This window comes from Haemaphysalis longicornis, unplaced genomic scaffold, assembly GCF_048455015.1.
Source record: "Haemaphysalis longicornis isolate Haplotype H1 unplaced genomic scaffold, Haemaphysalis longicornis Haplotype H1 scaffold_9, whole genome shotgun sequence".
NCBI lineage: Eukaryota > Metazoa > Arthropoda > Arachnida > Ixodida > Ixodidae > Haemaphysalis > Haemaphysalis longicornis.
In genome coordinates this window covers 135453105-135476944 of record NW_027526460.1, presented here as the reverse complement: position 1 = coordinate 135476944, position 23840 = coordinate 135453105, and the positions used below count along the sequence as shown (strand labels likewise).

At 45.0% G+C, this 23840-nt stretch overlaps 1 protein-coding gene across 1 annotated transcript in view; it reads left to right on the top strand.

Moving 5' to 3' along the window:
* LOC144151405 (NADPH oxidase 4-like) overlaps nucleotides 1-23840 on the top strand; it is a 162797-nt gene that overhangs the window by 94157 nt on the left and 44800 nt on the right. The window contains exons 2-7 of the mRNA XM_077682445.1: nucleotides 1426-1521; nucleotides 12151-12264; nucleotides 13419-13503; nucleotides 15515-15612; nucleotides 17290-17317; nucleotides 19567-19639. Coding sequence (XP_077538571.1) covers nucleotides 1426-1521; nucleotides 12151-12264; nucleotides 13419-13503; nucleotides 15515-15612; nucleotides 17290-17317; nucleotides 19567-19639 — 494 coding nt within the window. The remainder of the gene's footprint in view (nucleotides 1-1425; nucleotides 1522-12150; nucleotides 12265-13418; nucleotides 13504-15514; nucleotides 15613-17289; nucleotides 17318-19566; nucleotides 19640-23840) is intronic.

Sequence of the window (23840 nt, the reverse complement as noted above, 5' to 3'; positions counted from 1 at the left end):
AAAGTTTTCTGACGGTTAGAGATGTGCTGCAGCGTATTTAATGCTCATGGTCCCTTTACCGCAGCTGCGCCCGTTGTGAATATCGAACAGAAACCATGCAGCATTCAAAACATTTAAATGAATTAATCATTACAAACAGGCCGCTGGTGACCAGACATCGAAGGAAGGCTGTGATGATCGGGTGTACCTGATTACGAAGTTTATTCACGTCCCGTTTGTCGTCCCTTACCTGAGTCACCTATTCGTTGACCCAGAAATAGCTTGTTGTGGGCCACTTCTGCTCTTTTCTTTCTCTAATTGCACGTTTTGTTCGTCATTACTTAGCGTATACTTGTCTGTTCTTTCTTCTTTTTCTTTCGCTACGCCCTCCTTGTTTTTTTGATAATTGGTTCCTATGTACGGGTACTAACATGAACGGCATACCCTGGACCCGGGAAACAATCGTTGACCCAGCAAAAAAACGTTGTGATTGACGTTTTTAAAACTTCCAACTTATAGAATAGCACGTGGCGACGAGTTTTGTTTATGGTGAATTCTTTGTTAGAGAATCTGGCGGTGTATAATTTTTCATTTTCATGGATATGCATATAACATCTCGATAAAACATTTAAGCATTGTTTGCAGCCTCAGTACGTGAATGTTTTTTTTCTGATAAACCCTCAAGTAAAGTCGAGTAAGCGCTAGTCTTCCCTGTTTCTTGCACGTGACTTGTTTTCACACTGGTGTGCTCCTAAATACGTTATTTGTAAATCGCGCAGCTTGTAATTTTGCATTTGTACGCATGCGTTTTTGTGTGAATTCGTCTCTCTATACTCTTGGTTATACTTGCCTGCTTTCAAAACTACCTTGTTTACGCAAGAATGAAAAAAATTAGCCACATACCCGCAGCGGTAACTCAGTGGTTACGGCGTTCTGCATCTCTTCAGATGGAGGCTAAACGGGAAAATATCCATGTGTTGAAATTTTGGCCGGCAGTAAATAGCCCCAGGTGGTCAAACTTAATCCGAACCCTCACTACCACGGCCGTCATATATCCAAGGTGCGGAATTCCGAGTTGTGTCATTTGCGGAAATGTCTGTCTTGCATCCGTTTCAGTCGTAACGTAATTGCACTTGCGCAGCCTCTGCTCATGCAGTGAATGTGTTGCGTCATAACCGGTAGTCTGTTTTCAGCCAATCAGGGCTCGCTCGAAACGGATGCTTTTCAATGCGCATGAAATGAAAACAAAATATTGAAAATTTCACCCCGGGTATTGCTTTACCGCGTTAAACACCACAATATAATCGAAAAACTAGCTACTTTGCATACAATAGACCCTATATAGCTACAAAAAGGCTATTAGCCCCGTGAGTTTAGAAAACAGGGATTGCGACTGCTGTCATCTGAGACATTTTCATGGCATTACACCTTTACCTTCTTTTTCAGGTTTTCTGGCTGGCCACCGTCACAGCCATATTTCTCGCCACCTACTGCACGTACAAGTATGAAGAGAAGCACTTTTACCTCCGCCAAATACTAGGGGTAAGTGGAAGCGCGTCACAGGTCATCTTTTCCCAGCCACAAGCTCTAAAGGGTGTCTTTTTCGGGTTTATTTCTGCGTGTGTTAACGGGGCTGTTGACACCAAGAATTGTCAAAGCTGGCAATTAGTACCAGCGAAAACATTTGCTGTTGACAGCATGTATGATTTCTCTCGTCGCCAGGAATTGTTCTGGACACTAATGGTACGCAGCAAATTATCCTTTTTCTTTGATCGTATTGCATTGAATTAACTGTATCCCGGGGCCTTATGTAATATTGTCGTGTTTAGAGTGACACTCTGTGACGATTTCTCGGGATATTCGTAATAATTGTTTTTTTAATCTGTGGGCAACAAGAATGAGGCTCCCTATTTAGAGCTAAAATGTCTTCGAACGCCTCAATTTTGAGTCAGTGAACTAGATTCATCAACCAATTGGTTAGAACTACTATCCAATGAAGCAGTGAGGTGGTTGCGGCTTCTTGGTAAACCATAATAAGTGGGGAAATGGTAGAGAGAAAAAAAAACACCCGGATTTCCCCGAAGGGGAGCATGGGGAAGTGCGAATGCACGGGTGATGCTATGAGGGGGAGTTATGTTGAACTGTGTTGGCATTCGCCCGTTAGTTGCATTTAACACCCCCGCGTGATCAAGTGGGGATTCACACACCCCGTTAGTCGTTCTCTGGAAATCTTGGTGAATTAAAGTGTATGTTCGAGGAGATCACACACACACGCAAGTAAAGTGAAACGACAGTATTCTTTATTCAGCACTTGTTGGTGTTGTCGTTGTAGTTTACGGTCATTATGACCGCCCTGTGGTCACTGAAATGTACGGTCAAGAGTTGTTGCAAGACCGCGCGTATCAGACAGTTCCTCGCAAAGGCCAGGTCGATGTAGCTGCCGTTGATGGTGGTGGGAGCCTCTAGCGGTAGGCACGTCATGGAGTGGTTGGCGAGCATGTATTCCATCAACCACTCGCCGCCCTTTCGCACGTCCACGTTAAAGTCCCCAACAACCACGACCGGGTCCGAGGGCTTTACGCGCCTGGCCACACTCTCCATCGCCGCGTCCACGTATTCGACGACGTCGTCGCGCGAGATGTTTGGCGCGAGGTAGAGGGTGACGACCACGATTCCGTCGCCCGAGTACGCGTCGGTGTAGACGGCACTGTACGGCGACTCGTCCCTGACCGGCGAGGTGGACACGGCGTGCGACACGAGGTTCGCGTAGACGTGACCGACGAGGTAGACGTCGCAGTACTCGCCCCGACTTCCGCTCCTGGCGAAGCAGCAGTCGTCGATGGGGAAGTGGGAATGCACGGGTGATGCGAAAGAATTCTTCTTGGCCAATCGCCCTAAGTGGGTATGTGCTAAAGAAATTAGGAACTCTTCTTGGCCAATCGCCCTAAGTGGGTATGTGGTGCGGACGGACGGACGGCGGTGGACGCGTGATTCAGGGTCGCTTAAGAAGTGCATTCGCACTTAATACACTGTTGAACTATGTATTGTAAGCAGTAGAAAGTGTAACGCTGTACACAAAAACGAGCCCTTTGTGCAGAATATATAACTTAGAAATATGCTAATATCAGGTCGGGAATATTCCGTGACAAGCGAAATATCAACTTGCGAAATACCTAACACGATGACAGGGAAAGGGCTAGCACGACCACTGTGTGCTTTTGTGTGTGTGAGCTTGCATGTTTATGTCGTTCCTTTCACTTCATTTGTTAAATTTTGTACTGTCTCTTCCTCTAACAAACATGCACAAACGTTAACAAACGTGCACTATTGCTGAAAAATTATTTCTCTACATTTTTTCTTGATACCCTACAGCCTCTCTGTGAGACGTGTGCACTGTAGAAAAAAGGCGATCCCGCACCATATCAGAAATACAAAAAAATATATAGGTGGATAACTAGATAAAAAATTTGTTATCCGCAAAACAATTGCTGTTTTCCCCTACTTGACCGCAAGGGGTATTGTCGCTAGCTAGAATTGTTGCGCAGAAAATATAAGTTAAACAATTGTTGCTAGAATTCAGAGGTCTTGCGCGTGTTTATTAGGAAGTCGTGTAGTATAACCACAAAGATAATTAAAATTGCTTGGTATTTTACCTAACGTTCCAATGACTGTTTTGGCATGAATTGCCATTAGTATATTGCTTTAGTTTCAACATGTACAATGTTGCACTTTCCCAAAGAGCTCAGCATACTCAGGTCAGCCCACGTGTCTGCCTTCTGCGACATTTCTGAATGCTCAGTGCTGTCCGTGGTGACTGAATCTGGAATTACTATGGCGGGATCATGCATGGCTTTGATGCTACCTGCATTATCGACCAGAATGTTACCAGTGTGGATGAGATCAATGAGTTATTTAAAAACATTTTATGTAGAAATTTAGCCGTGTCAGCCTTAGTGTGCTGTCCCCTGCCAAATACTGCAAGATATTCTTGCAATTCTATGGTATTTTCTGTTCTATTTGAAAATAGCTAACAAAAAAAGGCTACTTATACATTAGTGTCACGCAGGGTATTTGCCTAAAAGTGCTAGATAGATCACTGCTGGCGGTAATATTGCGAAGGCTTTTTAGCTTCATCTGGGTGGGGGGGGGGAGTGGTGGGGAGGGCAGTGTTCTCATATATCTGCAGCCGTTTGAATACTTGTTAGTTTGAACGGCCGGTTACAAGCAGCGCCAATAACACTCTGAGAACTATAAGGAGCCCATACGAAAGAAGTATAGATTATAAAAGCCTCCCTTAGTAGATTATTTAGATGGTGATAGTGTTCTGAATATGCGAAAGGGATTCACCATGTCACGTAACGAAGAGAAGTGGCAAACAGTATTTATCTTGCATTATTAGCTAATGTTTTATCAAAACTCTTTTAGGTTACCTCTGGTTGCTTTCAGTATGACTGTGCTTGCAAAATGTACTCTCGAGCTCCCCGCACGGGGCACCTTGAGTAATCTTGGTGACGGTGAGCAGCGACACCGCGGACCCCGAGCTCCCAACATAAGCCGTGTCCAACCGTGGCGACGTGTTTAAAGGTGAAGGGTAGAAGCCGTAAACGGTGGCCGTCGGAGCCTTGGTCAAGCTCCGGCCGATGGGCTCCCTGCCTGTCTACCAGGCAGGGAGCTCCGGGACCTCTTTGACTACCAGGGTAAGGTCAAAGGAGAAAGTACCCCCGTCTCCCTGCTTTCCAATGTATTATATGGCATTTTCCAACCCCCCCCCCCCCCAAACGTGATCGGCCCCCGAAAAGGGGCCGCACCGAAGTTTCGTTCCCACCACTTCCCAACTTGAGTATTTCGAAACCGAACAACTACCCTCGCTTCTTAGTAATAGAATCAGTTGACCAGTTGAACCCTCTTGCTTCAAAGTCAGTATTTCTCGTCTCCAAATTTCTTGAAAGTGTCATCGGCGAATCTTATAAAGCCAAAAAACAAAGAACCGGTGAAATCCTTGTTGAAGTCAGTAGCCAGAATCAGGCTGATAAACTACTTGCACAAACCCGCATCGCCGATCTGGCCATCCGAGTCACGCCCCACCGCAGCCTAAACAGCTCCCAGGGCGTGATTTCCGAATACGACCTAATCAATGAATCTGAAGCTGACCTGCTGGAGGGCCTTCGTAGTCAGGGCGTAACAGCGGTCAGGCGCATAACCATCCGCAGAGACGATAAACAAATACCGACAAAGCACCTCATCCTAACCTTCGACAAGGCGACCCTTCCTGAATTCATCAACGCAGGTTACATTCGTTGTTCAGTCCGGCCTTACATCCCGAACCCACGGCGCTGCTTCAAGTGCCAACGGTTCGGGCACGGCACAAACACCTGTCGCGGCCGACTTACCTGCGCAAAATGCGCCCAGCACGATCACCCGGCCGAAAACTGCAACGTGCAACAACTTCTTTGTGTAAACTGCCAGGGTCCACATGCGGCCTACTCCAGAAAATGCGAAAAGTTTCAATTAGAAAAGAAAATCATTAACATCAAGGTCACTGAAAATATCACTTTCCCAGAGGCGCGGAAGAGGTTCGCCTCTTTCCCTCTGGGGAGGTACGCCGACGCAGCTCGCCGGGGGGCGGAGCGGCGTCTGGTTTCGGAGGGGACCCAGTACCGCGAGTCGGACTTGGTCCCGCCCCCGCCCCCCCCTGGGTTGCCTCTGGCAGCCCAACCCGCCTCCGCACCGCTCGCTGAGCCAGCAGCGGCTGTGGTGGCATCCACGTCCGGTGGGGATGCTGCTGCACCCACCGTTTCCCCCTCTCTACCGGCCCGAAGCACACGCGAGGGTCCGGACGAGATGGAGACGGAGGCAGTCGCAGCGACCCCCTCCCCCGCCTCACTGCCTGTGCCATCTGTGGTGCTCCCCACGCCTTCGGCACTGGCAGCACAGGCAAAGGACACCCGAAAGGGTACCACGTCAAGGGGGCGTAGTCCGCTGGGCACCCCCTTGCCTTCAGATGATGACATGGACGTCGAGCCCTTCCGGCTTTCATCGCAGCGGAAGGAACGGGCTGCGACGTCCAGATCAGTAGAGAAGGCCAGAAAACCCCTTCCAAGAGTCCAAGCCCCGAAAGACCCTACATAAATAGTCACACTCCAGTAGCTCTGAACACATAATAATGGGAAGAGAAAATATTGTTCAATGGAACTGCAGAGGCCTTCTGAATAATCTTGACGACGTTTATGAGATTCTGCATGCCAATCAGCCAAGTATAATGTGTGTCCAGGAAACACATCTGAATTCCAAACACACAAATTTCTTGAATAGTTACATGGTATACAGGAAAGACAGGGATGGCTGCACACACTCTTCTGGCGGTGTTGCCATAATCACCCGCAAATCCTTAGCATGCCACCCTGTCACCTTGAACACCGTCCTTGAGGCTGTAGCAATACGCTTAATAATATTTAATAGGTTGATAACGGTATGCTCCATTTACATTCCTCCTGATGTTGCACTTACGAGCTCCGACTTCGAGGCGCTGGTTGACCAGCTGCCCGAACCATACATCCTTACAGGCGACCTTAATGCTCACAACACTCTTTGGGGCTCTTCCAGAACGGATGCCCGAGGTCGCCTGATAGAGAAATTCCTGACATCTTCTGGAGCATGCCTTTTCAACAATAAACAGCCTACATATCATAACATAGGACACAACACATACTCATGTCTTGACTTGGCGATTGGCTCCGCAGTTCTCTTTCCTCTCCTCGAGTGGGCTGTGGGCACTGACCCATACGGTAGTGACCACTTCCCCACCTCACTCACATACATAGGTAAAGGCCCATGCAGTCCATCTTCCCATAATAGGTTCAATGAAGCACGAGCTAACTGGAATACATTTACAGAGACATCCAAACTACACCACACATCCATAGGACACCTACACGTCGAAGAAGCTACCCAACTCCTCACGGCGCACATCCTCGACGCCGCCGAAAGGTCTATTCCCCACGTCTCTGGTGCCCCGCGCAACCAGAGGAGGCCGTGGTGGAATGAGGACTGTAGGCGGGCGCGAGAGGCCCAGAACAAGGCGTGGGGTATCCTGCGCCGGTACCCCACGTCGGGAAACCTTTTATTGTTCAAAAGGGCTAAGGCGATGGGAAAACGTGTGCGCCGTGAGGCAAAACGAGAGAGTTGGCGCTCATTCGTAACATCCATAAACTCTTACACTGACTCTCGCAAAGTCTGGACACGAATACGCAAACTAAAAGGACAACAGACACACAGCCTGCCCCTGGTTAGTACAACAGGGGACAAACTGGAAGACCAGGCTAACACACTCGCACAACACTTCCAACACGTGTCCAGTTCAGCACACTACACTAGCACTTTCATTAAACACAAACAATTGGCTGAAAAGAAGTCTTTACTTGATAATGATAAGTCAACCTCCTCTTATAACTCGGAGTTTTCACTTCACGAGCTGAGGACCGCTTTGAGCACTTGTAAACCCTCAGCTCCAGGCCCAGACAACATCACATATACAATGATACAGCACCTACACTCAGACACTCTTCTAACACTCCTCCACCTATATAACAAGATTTGGCTTTCGGGGCACATTCCTTGCTCTTGGAGGGAGGCCATAGTAGTGGCTTTCCTAAAAGAAGGGAAGGACTCTTCCTCTCCTTCCAGTTACCGGCCCATTGCTTTGACAAGCTGCCTGTGCAAGCTCCTCGAGAAGATGATAAACCGTAGGCTCGTGTACTTTCTTGAGTACAACGGTCTTCTCGAGAGCTGCCAGGCAGGCTTCCGGGCGGGGCGATGCACAAATGATCAACTGGTTTCTCTAGAGGCCTACATAAAGGATGCATTCATTCATAAGCAATACTGTATGACAGTATTTTTTGACATTGAAAAGGCTTATGATACAGCATGGCGCTATGGCATTCTTAGAGACCTAAAAGCTTTTGGTATCTCGGGTAACATGCTGAACACTCTTTGTAGTTACATGTCTTCACGAACATTTCGTGTCAGGGTCGGTTCGGCAGTTTCAAATGTTCACGTGCAGGAGAATGGCGTGCCTCAAGGTGGCGTATTGAGCTGCACCTTGTTTATAGTTAAGATGAACTCTCTCCGAAAGGCACTGCCGCCAACCATATCCTGCTTGATGTATGTAGATGACGTTCAAATATCTTTCAAATCATGTAACATATCAATTTGTGAACGTCAGGTCCAGCTTGGGGTAAATAAACTTTCTCGCTGGGCAGATGAAAATGGATTTAAACTTAATCCTTCTAAAAGTACCTGCGTTGTATTCTCAAAAAGGCGGGGCATCCTGCCCGATCCCGACGTAAAACTCTTTGGTGACTCGATTCCAGTAAAAAGAGAACACAAGTTTTTGGGTGTGGTGTTTGACGAGAAACTCTCATTCATACCCCACATAAAACGACTTAAACGAAAATGCCTAAAAACAATGAATATTCTAAAAGTCTTGTCTCACCAATCGTACGGTGCAGACAAACAACTCCTGCTTAGACTTTATGCCGCGTTGGTAGGGTCACGGTTGGACTACGGAAGCGTTGTGTATGGTTCAGCCACAAAAACAGCACTTAAAATGCTCGACCCAGTGCTTCACTTAGGGCTTCGCCTGTCTTGTGGAGCGTTCCGTACCAGTCCAGTCCACAGTCTTTATGCAGAATGCGACAAATGGTGCTTAGCGTACCAGCGAACTTATGTTGACCTCCTATATGCCTCCAAAATCTCATCAATGAATAACCATCCCTTTAAACCGGTTTTTAATGATACATCCACAACTAAACTCTTTTTAAACCGCCCATCCATTGCTGTTCCTTTCTCGCAGAGAGTGAGGGACGAGGTGACTATTCATAAGGTCTCCTTCTTAGACACATTCAAATCATCTCACACTGATCTTGTAGCACCATGGCTTCTTCGTCCTGTAGCATGTGACTTGTCTTTTGTACAATACAATAAGAACAGGACACCAAGAAGTGGGATTTTGCAGCATTTCATGCATCTGCAGAATAAATACAGGGCAGCAGAGTTCTTCAGTGATGCATCTAAAACGTTCACTGCAGTGTCGTGTGCTGCGCATGGTCCCAATTTCGAAGCATGTAGGACAATGAATGTCAATACAAGTATTTTTACGGCAGAGGCATATGGCATATTTCTGGTTGTAAGTCACATAGTTGAACATCATATTCCTACATCCGTCATTTATACAGATTCGTTGAGCGTCGTCCGTGCATTATCATCCGGAAAGTCATCAAAAAACCATGTCATTAATCTTGTCTTCAAAACGATTATGGTAGCTTATTCTTCAAACCTTGGGGTGACTGTGTGTTGGGTGCCAGGCCACTCTGGCATTGGCGGTAATGAAGTGGCGGATGAAATGGCCGCCAATGCTGCACTCCGAAACACAGTCGACATGGCAACACTACCTTACACAGACCTCAAGCCACACATTAAACAACAACTCCGTAAAACTTGCCAAGCAGACTGGAGCGAACAGACAGACAACAAACTACACGTAATAAAACCACACTTGGGACAATACACTACTGACTCACACAACAGGCACATTGAAGTTACCTTAGCTAGGTTACGGATAGGCCATACGCATGTAACGCACTCGCACCTGCTCACGGGATCTCCAAGACCCCTGTGTAGCAGGTGTGGGGAGGGCCTATCCGTAGTCCACATACTCATACAATGCAAGGCACTTGACACAACACGACACAAACACTTCAGAGAACTCTACAGACAACATATTCCCCTACACCCATCGCTGTTTCTAGGTGACGATGCCATGGTTTCTGTGAAACGCGTTTTTAAATATTTGTCAGATGTTAACTCTTTCGCTACCGCGCCTATCAAAATCGATCAATTTGATCGATACTTTTGGGAGCGCCTTTTCATAGCGTTCCAGGCGTTTCTCGAACAAGTAAAGCTGTTCGGAGTTAGATCAGAAAATGGCCTTTCAAAATCAGTTTTGTTTTCATTTTTGCAACGGAAACGTGATTTTTGACACGCTTTTGAATCACCTGGTTGTGGAAAAGGGGCGTGGTCATCGCGCCTCAAGGCTACCAACGAAGAATGCGTGCAACTCGTAATTACTCTGCACCAGCGCTTGTTTTTTGCTAACAGGGCGTGAATGGGGAACTAGCAAACGATTTTCAATCGTCAGGTTCACGCTCTGACAGTAATAATCCCAGAAATCGGCTGAAAATGTCAAGCAGTGCCTGGTTGCAAAGCTACTTTATGATTTTAGGCAGTTTTATTGCCTTTGCGCAAGTTCTCCTAAGTACTCTGGTAGTTCTACTTACCCCAGGACCATTCCCAAACAGTTTACAACAGTTTCGGTTTCGTTTCTGCATCGCGAAATTCATATTTAGCGCAACTACGCAGTTACCCAACTTCAAGGCTAACTGCCATGGCGCCGGAAGCGTCCGCGACTGATCCTCGAACAAAGCACGCTGCTCCTCATTTCCCCCCACCCTAACCCGATTTCTGCGATAAGAACTTCAGATGCAAGTCAAAAGGTCACACCCAGTCGCCAGATATCTGTTCCGCCGAGGACAGCGCTTCAAACCGGCCTTACACTGCCAGCTGTTCGCCTTCCAGTTTCGTTTTCATGCGAGGGTATATCCGGGTGTCTAATGTTGCTGCTTAGTTGAACTGTCTATTCGGACGGAGTCTCTGATAAGTTTTTGTACTGTTTCATTTGAAAAATGTTAGGTGGCGCTGCAATAGAAGAGGCTCGTTGTGCTGAACTTTTTTAGCGCGCGACTGCTACTCGGCCAAACATCGCAGGGGACGATTCTAGCTCATCGTACCTCATTTTTGCGAGCAAGGCTACAATTGCGAGTAAGAAGATGATGATAAAGCTCAGCTTTATGTTTTGAGAGATAACTGACCGTGAACGACAACAAACATCAGCCACGGCGTTCCGTTTTCAACTTCATGCATGTTTTTTTCTGCATCGCGTGCTTGTCCCAAGTATTGTGCTCGCTGTAAATGCAAAGTCAGCCATTGACAAGATGTTTTTACGTTATGTGGGGGCAAATTGGTGCCTCTGATAACGTCAAACCGCCAGATTTATTCCAAGGAACCACCCAAAATTGCACAGTTTGAATTAGAGGTTGGGCTTCACCGCATGACACGAGCACCGTGCGTGCTAAAATTTTTTTTTTTATATCTGAAAAACTGTTCCGCGCAAGTCGACATTTTTTTAGGGTGTGTTTTTGAAATGTTTCGCTGCAAAATGTATATTCTAATTTTTTTCTACTACCGGTGGTTTGATATACACAACTCCTTTTTTATCATTTTTTTCGACAACTTGACAAAACTTTTGATTTTGATATTTTTTTTCACAACTATGATATATGAAAACCTTTAAAAAACTGGTGTTATTGGAAAGGCCGTTAAATAATCTGCATTTTGTGCTCCTGCAATTAGTGCCTAAATAATTTTTTAGCAGAAAAAAAAATGTTTTCTTGGACCCCCCAAAATTGGTCAATTTTCTGCGGTAGCGAAAGAGTTAAGTTTTTAAACCTCATTTCCTATCATGCGTAATCACATATGGCCCTATACACCAGCCATCACCATTATCTTTATTGATCTTACTATGTACAGTTTACACATTTTATACCTACCTTTTGTGGTAATCACTTGTTTTCATTAAATAACTTCTCTGGCGCTCTTTGCCCTCGTCGGCCTTGCGCCATTAAACAACCATCATCATCATCATGTACTCTCGAGCTTCTTTTTGGGCCAGTTGGATCGAGCGGCGAAGGCCTGAATGAAACGTCGATCGGGTGCCACAAATTTAGCGATTTTGGTTTTCGTAGTTTTTTCATGTGCAGGTTTATGTCTTTGCAAATCAAGTTCATCATAACTAGTTATGAAGGTTAATTTGTGATTTTTTCAAACTTAACACAAGGTTTTCTGTGGCGCTGTTATAATTCGTCCTTCTCAGGAGCTTTCATACCGGGCTTACCAAAAATAAGCTCACAAGACTTAAACAGGTGTCACCTGATCAACTAGTGCGTAACTGAGAAATCCTGTTCCTCTTTAGTGACGTTCTTGTTAGAACAAATTTTACAGGTTATTCTTTACCAACAGGAGGACGCCTTCATGAAAATGTTCCTCCTTCTCTTGCAGGTAGGATTGTGCTTATCTCGGGCCACAGCTGCCGTGATTAATTTTAGCTGCTTCATGGTCCTCATTCCGATGTGCAGGACGCTACTGCATATTCTCAGTTGCAGAGTTCCCACGGTAAGTGTGCCAGTACCAATGCCTCCGCATCGTTGACTCAGTTTTTGACAAACTCGCTTGAAACAATGTAGTGCACCATGTCTTTGTCAATAAGTGAGAACTTAAGTACCGAAACAATACCCATTTGCGCTGCTGGGCAATGCACCCACATAATTTCTCAAAAAGTCTTAAAAATTCGCGCAGAAAATTGTTTTATACCATCCAATAGAGGAATTCCATGATGTACCTCCAATTTCTAGAACAGCATTTTAAGCAAGGGTCACATTTTTCTCCAATTTATTCGATGAGACGCCGACCGGCTCTTGGAAAGATTATAATTCCCCTCAAGCCGACGCTGAGGCATCGAAAAAGTCGGCCTATGTGTGTCGTCGTGTGTAAGGAAGATGAATTGTGGAAACAAGTCGATATATGTAGAGCGCCAGGATTAAAAGCGTGTTCGATCAATAAAGTCTAAACATTTTCTCGCGTGGCGAATCCTGAGTGCCTTTGCAGGTCTGAGAAATCTTCAGCAGCAGAAGAACGTAAAGTATATGCCAGACATGTTCTGAAAATTGAGCACGAGTGATGTATTTTGTTCATTTTTGTTACTGTGTCCTTAAAGCAAAAAAAAAAAATCAGCGACGAAGGCTGTGAGCTGTTGTCATCTCCGTGTGTTAGGCGTGTAACGTGAAGGAAGATAGCAGGCAACAGCTGCAGCTCCGAGCCTCATGATCATATGGTGTTTCAAATTGTATATCGCAGACCAGCGTAATGAGCGGAGATCACTTTTTGGGCGTTTGATAATTGCCTTCTTTCTTCAGACACACTTTCCACGCTTGCTTGCAGTGCTACGACCGGGTAACTTCATTTTCTTGCTATAGTTGCCCCGGACTGCAGGGAGCCGTCTGTGTGTGTGGAATTACCAAGTTCGAAGTATTTTGGGACCGGTGGCAGTACAACCTGCTGTAATTTCTGTTGGTCGCTTTACTTTAGGGACTTCGATAGAACACATCAGGACTTCGTAAACGGATAAAGAAAGTATGTTTGTAAAAATATTTCATCCTACTGTGGTGCACCCCGCTTGCGAGGTCTTTCTAGCATCAGGCCTACTTAAAATTCTGGGTGCGCAAGAGAGTAATACGTTGCTGCCCTCTTCCTTTTATTACTCTCTCCAGAAATTTCAGGGTTTCGTGCGGATGTGCGTTGACCGAGGAGTCAAGCTGCACGTAATGTTCGCAGCAACCATTATTATTACATCAAGTGAGTTTTATGTTGCTTGCTTATAGGTATTATTTGTTGCATCATCGGCCTGCCGATGTCGAGTGTAAATGTTCTCAACCCAGAGCGCTCGCCTATTGTTGATCGATAATGTTTCTTTTTGTGAAAGTACACCGGTATAGTAAGCCTTGTAAAAATCAAGAATTTCAGCCAGTTTGGTCATATTTGTTTTCAGCGGCGCGATATTTACTACAAAACGCTGTCTAATTTTCTGTTTCGAAAAAAAAAGAACGTTTTCCAAGCAAAGGCCAGAACACAACCCGAGAACGGTGGAGATGAGCCCAATAAGCCCAACAGTAACGCACGCGAGAACAAAAAACGGAAAGTGGACAGTAATAAGTGACGGTGGAAACTTTCTTGCGAAAGTCGTTAACTAGCTGCGCCAACAAATGGTCTCGAAATTGAAAAAAAAAGAGTTCATAGCCACAGGGCATTCATTTCGACAAGTAGCCAGTAATTGTCATATAATTAGGGGTAGAAGGCATTTAATTTGAGACGCATAACTTTTGAGTTTTGCGCTTCAAGGGGGATTGATTTATAACAACTGGGCATGTTTAATGCCCGCAAAATCATGGAAAACTGGTGTTTTTGTTCTTTCCCATTTCACAAAACCGGCTGCCGCTACCGGGAAGCAGTATGCGTTTGTGGGCTCAGTAGCAGAACGCCTCCGTACGCCACCGAAGCCACCGAGCCCCCAAATTCTCTAGAACAAATTGCATGTAATCATAACATACGTCGGCGAAACTATGATGATTATGTTTAGTAGGCTGCTCGTCGATAAATAATGCGAACACCGCAGACCATTTTTGATTCCTTAGAAATCCAATTTTGCTTGTTCGATACGTTTGTCCCTTTTTGCATTCATCAACCTAAAGTTTCGAGCATTTGCAACATCTAAACTAAAGTTGCATATGGACGATGCGTCAAGATAAATATTCCAGAGAAAGGAGAAAGAAGAGAAATTGAACGAACGTCGAGTGCCATTATATTATCGCTGCGGGTGCATTGTGTTCGAGAAATGTGTCCCTGCCAGTGCATCTGTTCAATTTGTCCGCAGCACACGTAACACACGTGGTGGAGATTCAGCATACGACATCTAGGCTAAGCTTGCGTGTTATTATCGTTTCGAGATTTACGGGCAGCCATATCACGTCTCTTGACAGCCATGGGGAAAAGCTGCCGTTCAAGCAAAATGGCATTTTTTGCCCTGGTTTCCCGAAACCTTCTATATGTTGCGGGATGTTCTATGAACAAGAAGCATAAGAGCCTTTTCTTTCAGCTTTCTCGCCATTTGCATGCTTTTGACAGCGTCGTTTATTTTATTAACAAGTATACTCACGACTGCGTTCACTACTGTGCATAGATATTTCCGAACTCGAGCTTTTTTATCGTTGTCTCGGAAGCTCCGTCATTCAGTTGTCGGTACTTTTGATCAAAGCGCCCGTATGGCACAATTATCATTGCTTATTCTGCTATAGGTTGGGATCCGCCCACCATGGTACGTAGTGAGATTCCCTACTTTTACCTCAAGGGGTTATGTAAAACGTCTGCGTTTTCATGCAATTTTGTGATTTCGTAGCTAGGAATGCATCATTTTACGTATTTGGCTGGTGTGCTTTCTAGGCTGGTTTAAAGTACGCTTATGATCACTGACCAGTCCAGCAAAATGCAACGCTACATGCGGGAATATAAAATTTCTTCTGGTGTGTTTAACTACGTAGATGGCCGTTTTGCTCTTCAGATGTCTTAGAAAGACAGGTCGACCGTTACTGGCGCCAATACACTTTGTGCCTTGCCGCTGATCGAGGCACAATACGCATAAATAATTACGCATAAATAAAATATAAAAATTTCTTGCTATCCCGTAGAACAATCCATTTCTTTGCTTCAGCTTTTCTTGCAGAGCTGCACCTATTATCTTTTGTGCATTTTGCATATGCATTTTGTACATAAGCTTGTTGTTTTTACCGATGCCATCCTTTTTTTGTTGCAGTTATTCATTCCTTAGCGCACCTAGTTAATGCTTGCAACTTTTCTTCCTACTACTCGCACGACTACGTGGACATCAACATGGCTAGGTATCCCGGTGAGGTAAGAGATCAGTGAATAGCTACTCTCACGCTGCGTGAATTGACACGTTGAAGAGAGCTTCCTTATTTAAATCAGTAACGTAGGCAGCCTTATTGAAAATAGCGAGAGCACGACAATAAACGAAGACAAGAAAGACGACTGGATGAACGTGTACTTCCTCGTCTGTCTTTCGCCTTTCTTGTCATTTTATTTATTTTTTTTTTATTTTATGGTGATAGCCATTTTTTCGCCATGCGCCTTTGGCATTCTATTTTTAAAGTGGCGTTTTCCAACACATCACAAATACATGAATTCATTAAACACTTTTCACTCTGTTTCTTTTTGCGGCCTTTCCGTTGAAAGCATCGTTGAGGTGGCCAGACAAAGTACCATCACGAGAAACTAAACCCCCTAAACTCGTCACCCACGTCTAGCATAATTGTACATTTAAATAGAGTTTGTTCGGGTGAACAGCGAGTTTCAGAATTCGGGAAAGAATTACGGATTATCTGCATGACTTTGTAAAACACTGTTGCAATGATGGTTTTTTTTATTTATGTGGCTCAGATATTGTGTTTTCTTCAGTAGTTCGCGTTTTTGGGCTGCAGTATGTTGTGATGAATAAATAAGCAAAAAATGCGCCAATGGACCCCGTATATATGTTTAACCAGCGAAGAGGTAACGTGCGGCCGGTGTTGAAGGTATGACGCGTGGCCTATCCGTTTTGAAGTAAAGTGGGGCTGGTGTTTGCCGTTGCCAGGTTGACGTGGCTTTACCCGCACCGCCCTCAAGCAGAAACTCGGTGCTTGCGCAATCTGCTGTGAGATAGCTTCTGTTTCGTTCCTTCCGATGCCCCGTTCCCCACTTATCAGTGTCGGTAGATGCGACAGTATAGCTACGTATATAAGCACAGTCAATATCCCTCCCCTTCTGGCCTCTCTACAACCTGCTATTTTCGCGCATGCGGTTGCGGGGGAGGATTTTTCAGCGTACTCAGGACCGCCGGATTCTCCTTTCGCCTAGCCACATAAAGATTCGTTGTAGAATACCCCTAATGCATTTCTGGGTCTCCAAGAACAACACAGGTGTTTAGTATTCACCTTCTCCGTGAAACTGCATTGATATGATTTTCTACCTCAGCCTACACCGTTGGTGTTTTGAAGAGCACATGGAGCTAATCCGACAACATCGGTGCCTATCATACAGCGCGGAGCGGAAACAGCATTACACAGCTGCCTTCAAATCATATCATACAGACTGATTCACGAGGATAAACCTGAAATGAACAGGAATAAAAGGCCGCATGGTCCTTGAGAAATCTCGCGCAGTAGACGCACACGTGTCTGTCTTCTTCCAGCTATTTCTACATCGCGAAAATTTGAATTAAATGTTAGGGGAACCTCTTCCAACGAAAAATACCTCTATGTGTGTGTAAAAACGCAAATATCGATGTTCCGCCAGTACTGAACTCCGACGCAATATTTTCTAGATTACCGTCACTCGGGGTCTAGTCGTGCCTTGGTAAAAATACATTTGGTATATTTTGTGGCGGCTAGCACGAATAGGGATATTTGCAAAATATTCATTATGTCACAGAATACTGGTAGGAACTATATACTAGAGATGACGTGGCACTCAAGTAAAGTGAAGACTAATTTTTTGTGTTTGCTTACTATTTTTCTCGCTATTCCTTCACAGGATCCACTTGTAATGATACTCAGAACAGGTAAGTATTCATTTTTCACAACACTTGGCGAAAAAATCGCCGAACCCAAAAATGCAGACAAGATTTGAAGTGATACTTTGCATCTTCATATATATCTAGAGGAGCAAGCTTTATTAATCATTATTATTGTGATGGCTGCTAAAACGTGCTGAAAAATAAAAGCATATACCAATTATATTTGCGATAGCTGTTACAGCACAGCAATGCATTGGTTTGGAATTTTTGTGTGTTTGTTGTTTTCAAAGGGTAAAATACGGTCTCTAGAAACGCCTGTCGGATCTACTTCAAGAACGTTCCGGTTGTGTGCTCTTGTGCCCAAACCAAAGGCTACGAATAGTGTTTCTTCGACCCTTAAAGGAGCCATGAAGAGAAAACACAAGTTTGGTTCATTCGAAAGATTGCCTCGTTAGAACCATAACGACACCACTTATAACGCAAACTTCGCTCAAATAAGCTACATAATTAGGAAAAACCGGAATGGTCATGCGACCCACCAGCTCATTTCCCGCAACAGAACCTATGCCGTCACATGGGCTAAGCTCTGCGATTGGCGGAGGCTGGCAGAAGCAAACGCATGTTAGGCAGGGCTTACAGTTTGCATAGCGAGCTAAATGCCCGTGAAACATACTGCACATTCTTTTTATGACAAAGAACGGTGGAGTAAACGGTTGAAGGTCAGAACGAACTCGCAAGCGTGTGCGCCAATGCGTACGAAACTAGCGCGCCGGCCGAGCTCGACATCTCGCCGTCGCGCAGACGAATTTTCGGGTTCGAGGCTCTTCGGGGCCAACGAACCGTTCCAGCACGCACAGCCGCGATTTTGCTTCGTATCGTAATCCCTTCGCAGGAGGTTGTCCGTCATATCGCCAACCAGCAAAGGTAAAAATAGAAACGAGGGGAGTAAGGAACAGCAAGAAGCGACGAGATAGTGCCAGTCGTCGCGTAAGTTTCGAATGGTGTTGGCTTGCTGCTGTCGTTACGAGCTCGTTTCCAGTTTACAACCACTGAAAACTTCAGTTTGTTCAGTTACGGCAGGGACCCTTACGTTAGCTCACTCCTGGGACCTGCTGGCGCTCGTCGCCGACTTCGTCAAATCGCTCTGACCTTGGGGAAAAAAATGCCGTAAACACCGCGCATTGACGCTCGTATCTTTCTGGTCGAAGCAGAGAGCTCGCGCGAACGGCTTTCCATACACGACACCGGCCAACTGGCATAAGTGATACTGCTACTGAAATTGAACTATTATTAACCGTAATCAAAACACGGCACATACGTACCAGTCTATATTCGTCCGTCGCGACGGGGCTGACGAGGCAGCGGTGCCGACGGCTGGGCGTTCGTCTGTTGGCTATCGCGGAATGGTCGCTTTCCCGTCCACCGCGTATCCCACAACTCTTGCCGCTCGTGCACTTAGAAGCATTGAGCGTTTTTGTGGTGTGAGGTTGTTAAATGCAAGCCCGAGCTCCTCGGCGAGAGTTTTGTTCTCCGGATCAGGCGATTCCATGACTAGGGCTGCGGGTGCACTAGGTTTTACTAGTATTTCTAAAATGGCCGCCGTCTCGATCGACTCCCGCGTGTGGGTGCTATATGGAGTCGACATACTAAGTATCTGTTTCATGGACCGGCTCTATGACGCCATTGTACACGTCACGGAATGTTCAATTTTAGCGGGAGATTTAAAATTTTGGCTTAAATTGCCTTATTTCTCAGTGAATAATGCATCATTTGCTTCCGGGAAAGCGCTTGGGGTACTATGAAACACCTAATCTTTCGAATAAAACAAACTTTTGTTTTCTCTTCATGGCTCCTTTAAAAACTAGTGCAAGCATACACAAGAAGGAACAAAAGGCCTGGCACATTGCCAAATAATCAACCACACTTAACACGTGTAAGAAGTCGAAGTTATTTTGCAAGGTGATTAGTGAAGTTAACATTTCTCTATTTTATGTTCGAAAATACATTGGAGAAAAAACACGTGTCGAGGGTGGGGACCGACACATTCCTTCTCTAAATGGCGTATGCCTTACCAATTCGGCTATCTGGGTGACTGTATATAGTCGAGGCGGTGTGGCATGCGACGTGTGATCAGACGGCGCTCCTAATTTTGAATTCCTGATTTTCTCATTCCTATCTTTTTTTATGATGTGTGTCGGAATTAACAACCGATTTAGGGTGATAACCTGCCGCTGCTGGCGTTAAAAGTATGTTGACACACTAGCCTGCTTGGCTCACAAATGAACTTTTTCTAGTTCCAGGTTGGACTGGTTTGGCAATGGTTTGCCTTCTCTTATTCCTGTCCGTTGCCTCACTGAAGTGCATCAGGTAAATTCTTGTGATTGCAGTCCAGTGGAATGTTTTTATTGTAGACCTGTGTTGGACAGAAAAGTGTGACCTTGGTAAACAATGGCGACAGAAATTTCTTGAAGAAATCTAGGACTTCTGCGGGATGTTAGTTCGAATAACGCACTGACAATGTTGCAGGATAAAGTTTCTGCTTGTTTAGTTAGTTTTTAATTATTTCGGTTGTATTGTACAAGCAGGGTTGCATACTGCTTTTTGGAGCATGCGGTCCTCAGTGTACATCGTCCTTTCCCGTCGAGTCTGTGGCAGAGGCGTGGAAGGTGTTTTAAAGCGAGAGAATAAAGTGCCCGCACCGTTTTAAAAAAGCGGGGTTATCCCGTACAAAAAATGGTTGCCGTCGTGAGCCTAAACAATGCTTACAAAAATGACTAAATTGATGGCGAATTCCGCATGTGGAATAATTTCTACAAAGTAATTTTTACAAAGTAAGTCAAGTAATTACAAAAGAAAATCGGTACTTTTAAGTTTATATGAGAATCAAACTCTTGCCTCCAGAGCAGAATCCGAGTACATTTTCACAGTGTTGCCAGTGGCAGCACGTACTAGCGTACTTCGCGTGGAGTCATATCGTGTTATAGGCGAACAGCGCGGCACGTGAATGGAAGAGGCGTACGCCAGCCACAAAGAACTCTACTTTTCGGAAACCGTGGCATGAAGTGTCGCCAGTGTTCCTGTTGAAGTATTTCGCTTCCAAAGACGAACAAAAACAGAAACGCAACCAGATACGCAAGCGATGTTTCAGAAGCTTTGAATAAGTATCGCCCTAGGAATTCATAGCGGTTTCGCCCTAGAAGAATTGTATAAGTGCTACATAAAATGCTTTAAAGGGCATTGTCTTCTTTTTTGGCAAGCACTAAGGATTTCGCTGGAACATCCCGACCAAATGACACAGCATTTGATTCAAGGTCCTCACCCGTAACGGTGCACGTTACTCTTCATCACTTCAAAAAGCTCTTCTGGGGCACAGATGTACTTGCTAACCTTGTATTTTACTGAAATATTGGTGTCTTTATCGTGTTTGTAACGTATGGAAAATGTGCGGGAGTGCCGAGCAATGCGCACTACGCTCTCAAGAAGGCACTTATTAAACCCGCAGTGAATCAGCCGCCGGCAGCAAGACCTTGAGCTCGCGTTAGAACTTCTGCCAAAGAAAAATTGAATGAAAGGGCGCTTAGTCACGCAGCAGCTCCGGGAACCTTGATCATTTTGTGGGTTCTACAGTGCGGGCCCTGATGAACACTTAGAGTCGATTCAAATGTGACCTGACCTTCGGATGGCGGGACCAAGAGAACGACCACATGAGTTTATCTAGTGTGTAAGAGATGTAGCGCAAGTTTGGTTTTTTGAATTCCAGAAGCATATAGGAACTTCAGAAAAGGATGGGTTTCTTATAAGGCAGTGAGAATCCTCCAAAGGAAAGTACCACCAAGCCACAAAATAGAGCTAATATGGGTGCCAGCATACTCTTCGGTGGAGGGCAATGAATTTGCCCACCAACAGGCCCGAGAACTAATCAGCCGGGCAGAGGGGCAGGAACAGCTACCCATAACGAGCTACAGGGACATAGTGAATCACTATAAAGACGGGAGGAAGCGATATCCTGAACCACACCATTCTCTAAGCAGAACGCAGCAAGTCATATACAGACAGATCCAAGCCGGGTCGTTCCCCCACCCTTACCTCCGAAACAAGTTCTACCCGGATAGATATGAGAAAGAATGTCCCAACTGCAGACAACTGGGCACACTCCAGCACATAATAGGAGAGTGCAATTTTCCCAAGTTTACCCCTCCCCTCACATCAACCCTGAGCGATGGGAGACCTTGTTATCCAGCCCTGCCCTGGAAGAACAGATCGCGCTGATCACCAGAGGACAGGAGTACCTGGAAACATATGGGGCCCGAGAAGAGGGCACCACCCCATCAAGCGCCTAAACGGCTCTAGAATGCTCAATAAAGTTTGTTCTCTCTCTCTTCTCTCCCTCAAGTTTTGCACTTTACTAAAGAGGGAATTCATGATGGCGCTCATTTTTATCAAAAAGAAACAAATTCTAATAAGCAGAGATCATGCAGTAGATGTCCAGGCAACGCCCCCACAAAAGTCGTCGCTTCGTTTAAGAGATGAAGGGCTTCTTTCGGAGGAAAAGTCTCGAAGTGTTAGACACCGGGTGAAATGGCATTTATTTGACTCACAGGTGTACAAACATTTAGTCGATGGCAAGCCAAAGCTTTCGGTAGGCTTATCTGGCGACGCCCTGCAGCAAAGATAGCTTCACAGACAGGTGTTTGCACTTTGCACACAGTTATATAACATTACCGCGAATACAAAACAAAACTTACGAGAAACATTTAGGCAAATACAGATACAATATACATAATAAATAAAGACGGAAAGAGGTAATTGTAAACAAAACAAACATTTCTGAGTACTTCATCTCAGCCGTGCTGAAATTAGTGTGGCCGCTTTCAGCTTACCTCGCGAAGTACATTAAAAATTTCCCCAATATACAAAATCGTAAGGTTCTCTCGTAGTGTGCGGGAACTCTTGGTATCGCATAGAGAGATGTATGTCGTAGAAGCAAATGCTGTGCATTACAAAGCTAATACCATATCTTCTGTAGTATTTCAAAATGTCAGCGTGAACTCTTGATTTGACATATATACCGTAGAAGCAAATGCTTTGCGTTAGAAAGCTCGACATCACGTTGAAAAAAATTTTCAAAATGACACATTAGTTACTTTGTCAGAACTAAGTGACCTGCTTATTTATTTATATTAATTTACTAACTGCGAGTAACATCAAGGATATTTTTAGAATTTTTTTTCAGAATTCGGCTTCCTTTTGTCTTTTTGAAATGAGTCACAATTGAAAAAAAAAAACCAGTACATGCCGTAACCGAGGATCCTGCAACCTAACGCTTCGGGAAATGGCCTCATAACTTAGAAAGTCAGGAAGTTCTCAAAATTAGAGTAAACCCACGTCGTTTCGGAGCTTCTTACGCACATATGTGTGTGTAAGATATGTGTATTCTAGGAAAAACCCCTGTTATTGACCACACTGGTATATTTTACTCAAGAACCCTTGCAACATGGGGTCAAGTGCAAGTTGTACATTTGAACATCTGCAGAAAAACAGGATCATTGTTTACAACCTGTGAGGTTGTGGAAATATGTCGGCTATTTCTGTATGTTAACTTCAATAAATTTGCTTCGAACCAATCACTCAGCCGAATAAAGGCTGTTAAAGGTCTGAAAGCAGTGTATAGTAACTGCTCTTGCCAGACACAATATGTCGTCTAGGTATTAAACTATTTGAAAGGATGCTATCACGTTAACCATGCCACTGAGATCAAGTTTAAGCAAAGGGAGACAAAATCTAGGGAACCCCGTCCAGCAAAGAAAGCTCTGCACTGTGCTCTCCTAAGTGTTAGAATCGGTGAAAGTGAAGAAATACAGTCGCGTTGGACAGATACTCGGAGTGCGTGCGTAGCCTTGAAATAAAATAGCCGTGGTTGGCCTTAAACGTGAAATCAAGAGGTGAATAAAACATCGCCATCTGTTTATTTATACAAAGCTGCTGCATGATTATGTGGCAGTATAGGTGATTGGTTTGATCTGATGGATTGATTGTGATGATTAACGCGCCGATGCAACGCAGGCGATGAGGCTCGCCGTAGTGGAGGGCTCCGGATTAATTTTGACCCCTGGGGATTTTTAACGTCAGCCAGTAAGTCGAACGCACAGGCGTTTTCGCTTTTTGCCTCGATTAAAAAAGCGGCCGCCGCGGCCAGTAATCAAACTCGCGTCCTTCGGCTTAGCAGCACACCGCCTTAGCCACTGAGTCACGGCGACGGGTGATTTTCCTTATATGTAGGGTGTAGCTAGAAATACAATTTCTCGTTGCCTCTGAAAACAAAAAACGTACACACGTGCAATCATTTAACAAAACTAAAGCCACTGGCTTATTACCTCTACACCTATCTAAGTTGCCAACCTAGTAGGCCCTATTATGCGTCAGCGACTGTTTAACAAGATTAAAAAGCATCAAGAACATTAAATTCTGGGCCGTTTATGTCAAGTTAGTCTACTTGGCAATCCGATTAAACATCTCAGGATGACACCTGTAGCAGTCACAAGTGAAGGGAAGCAATAATCATGGTACC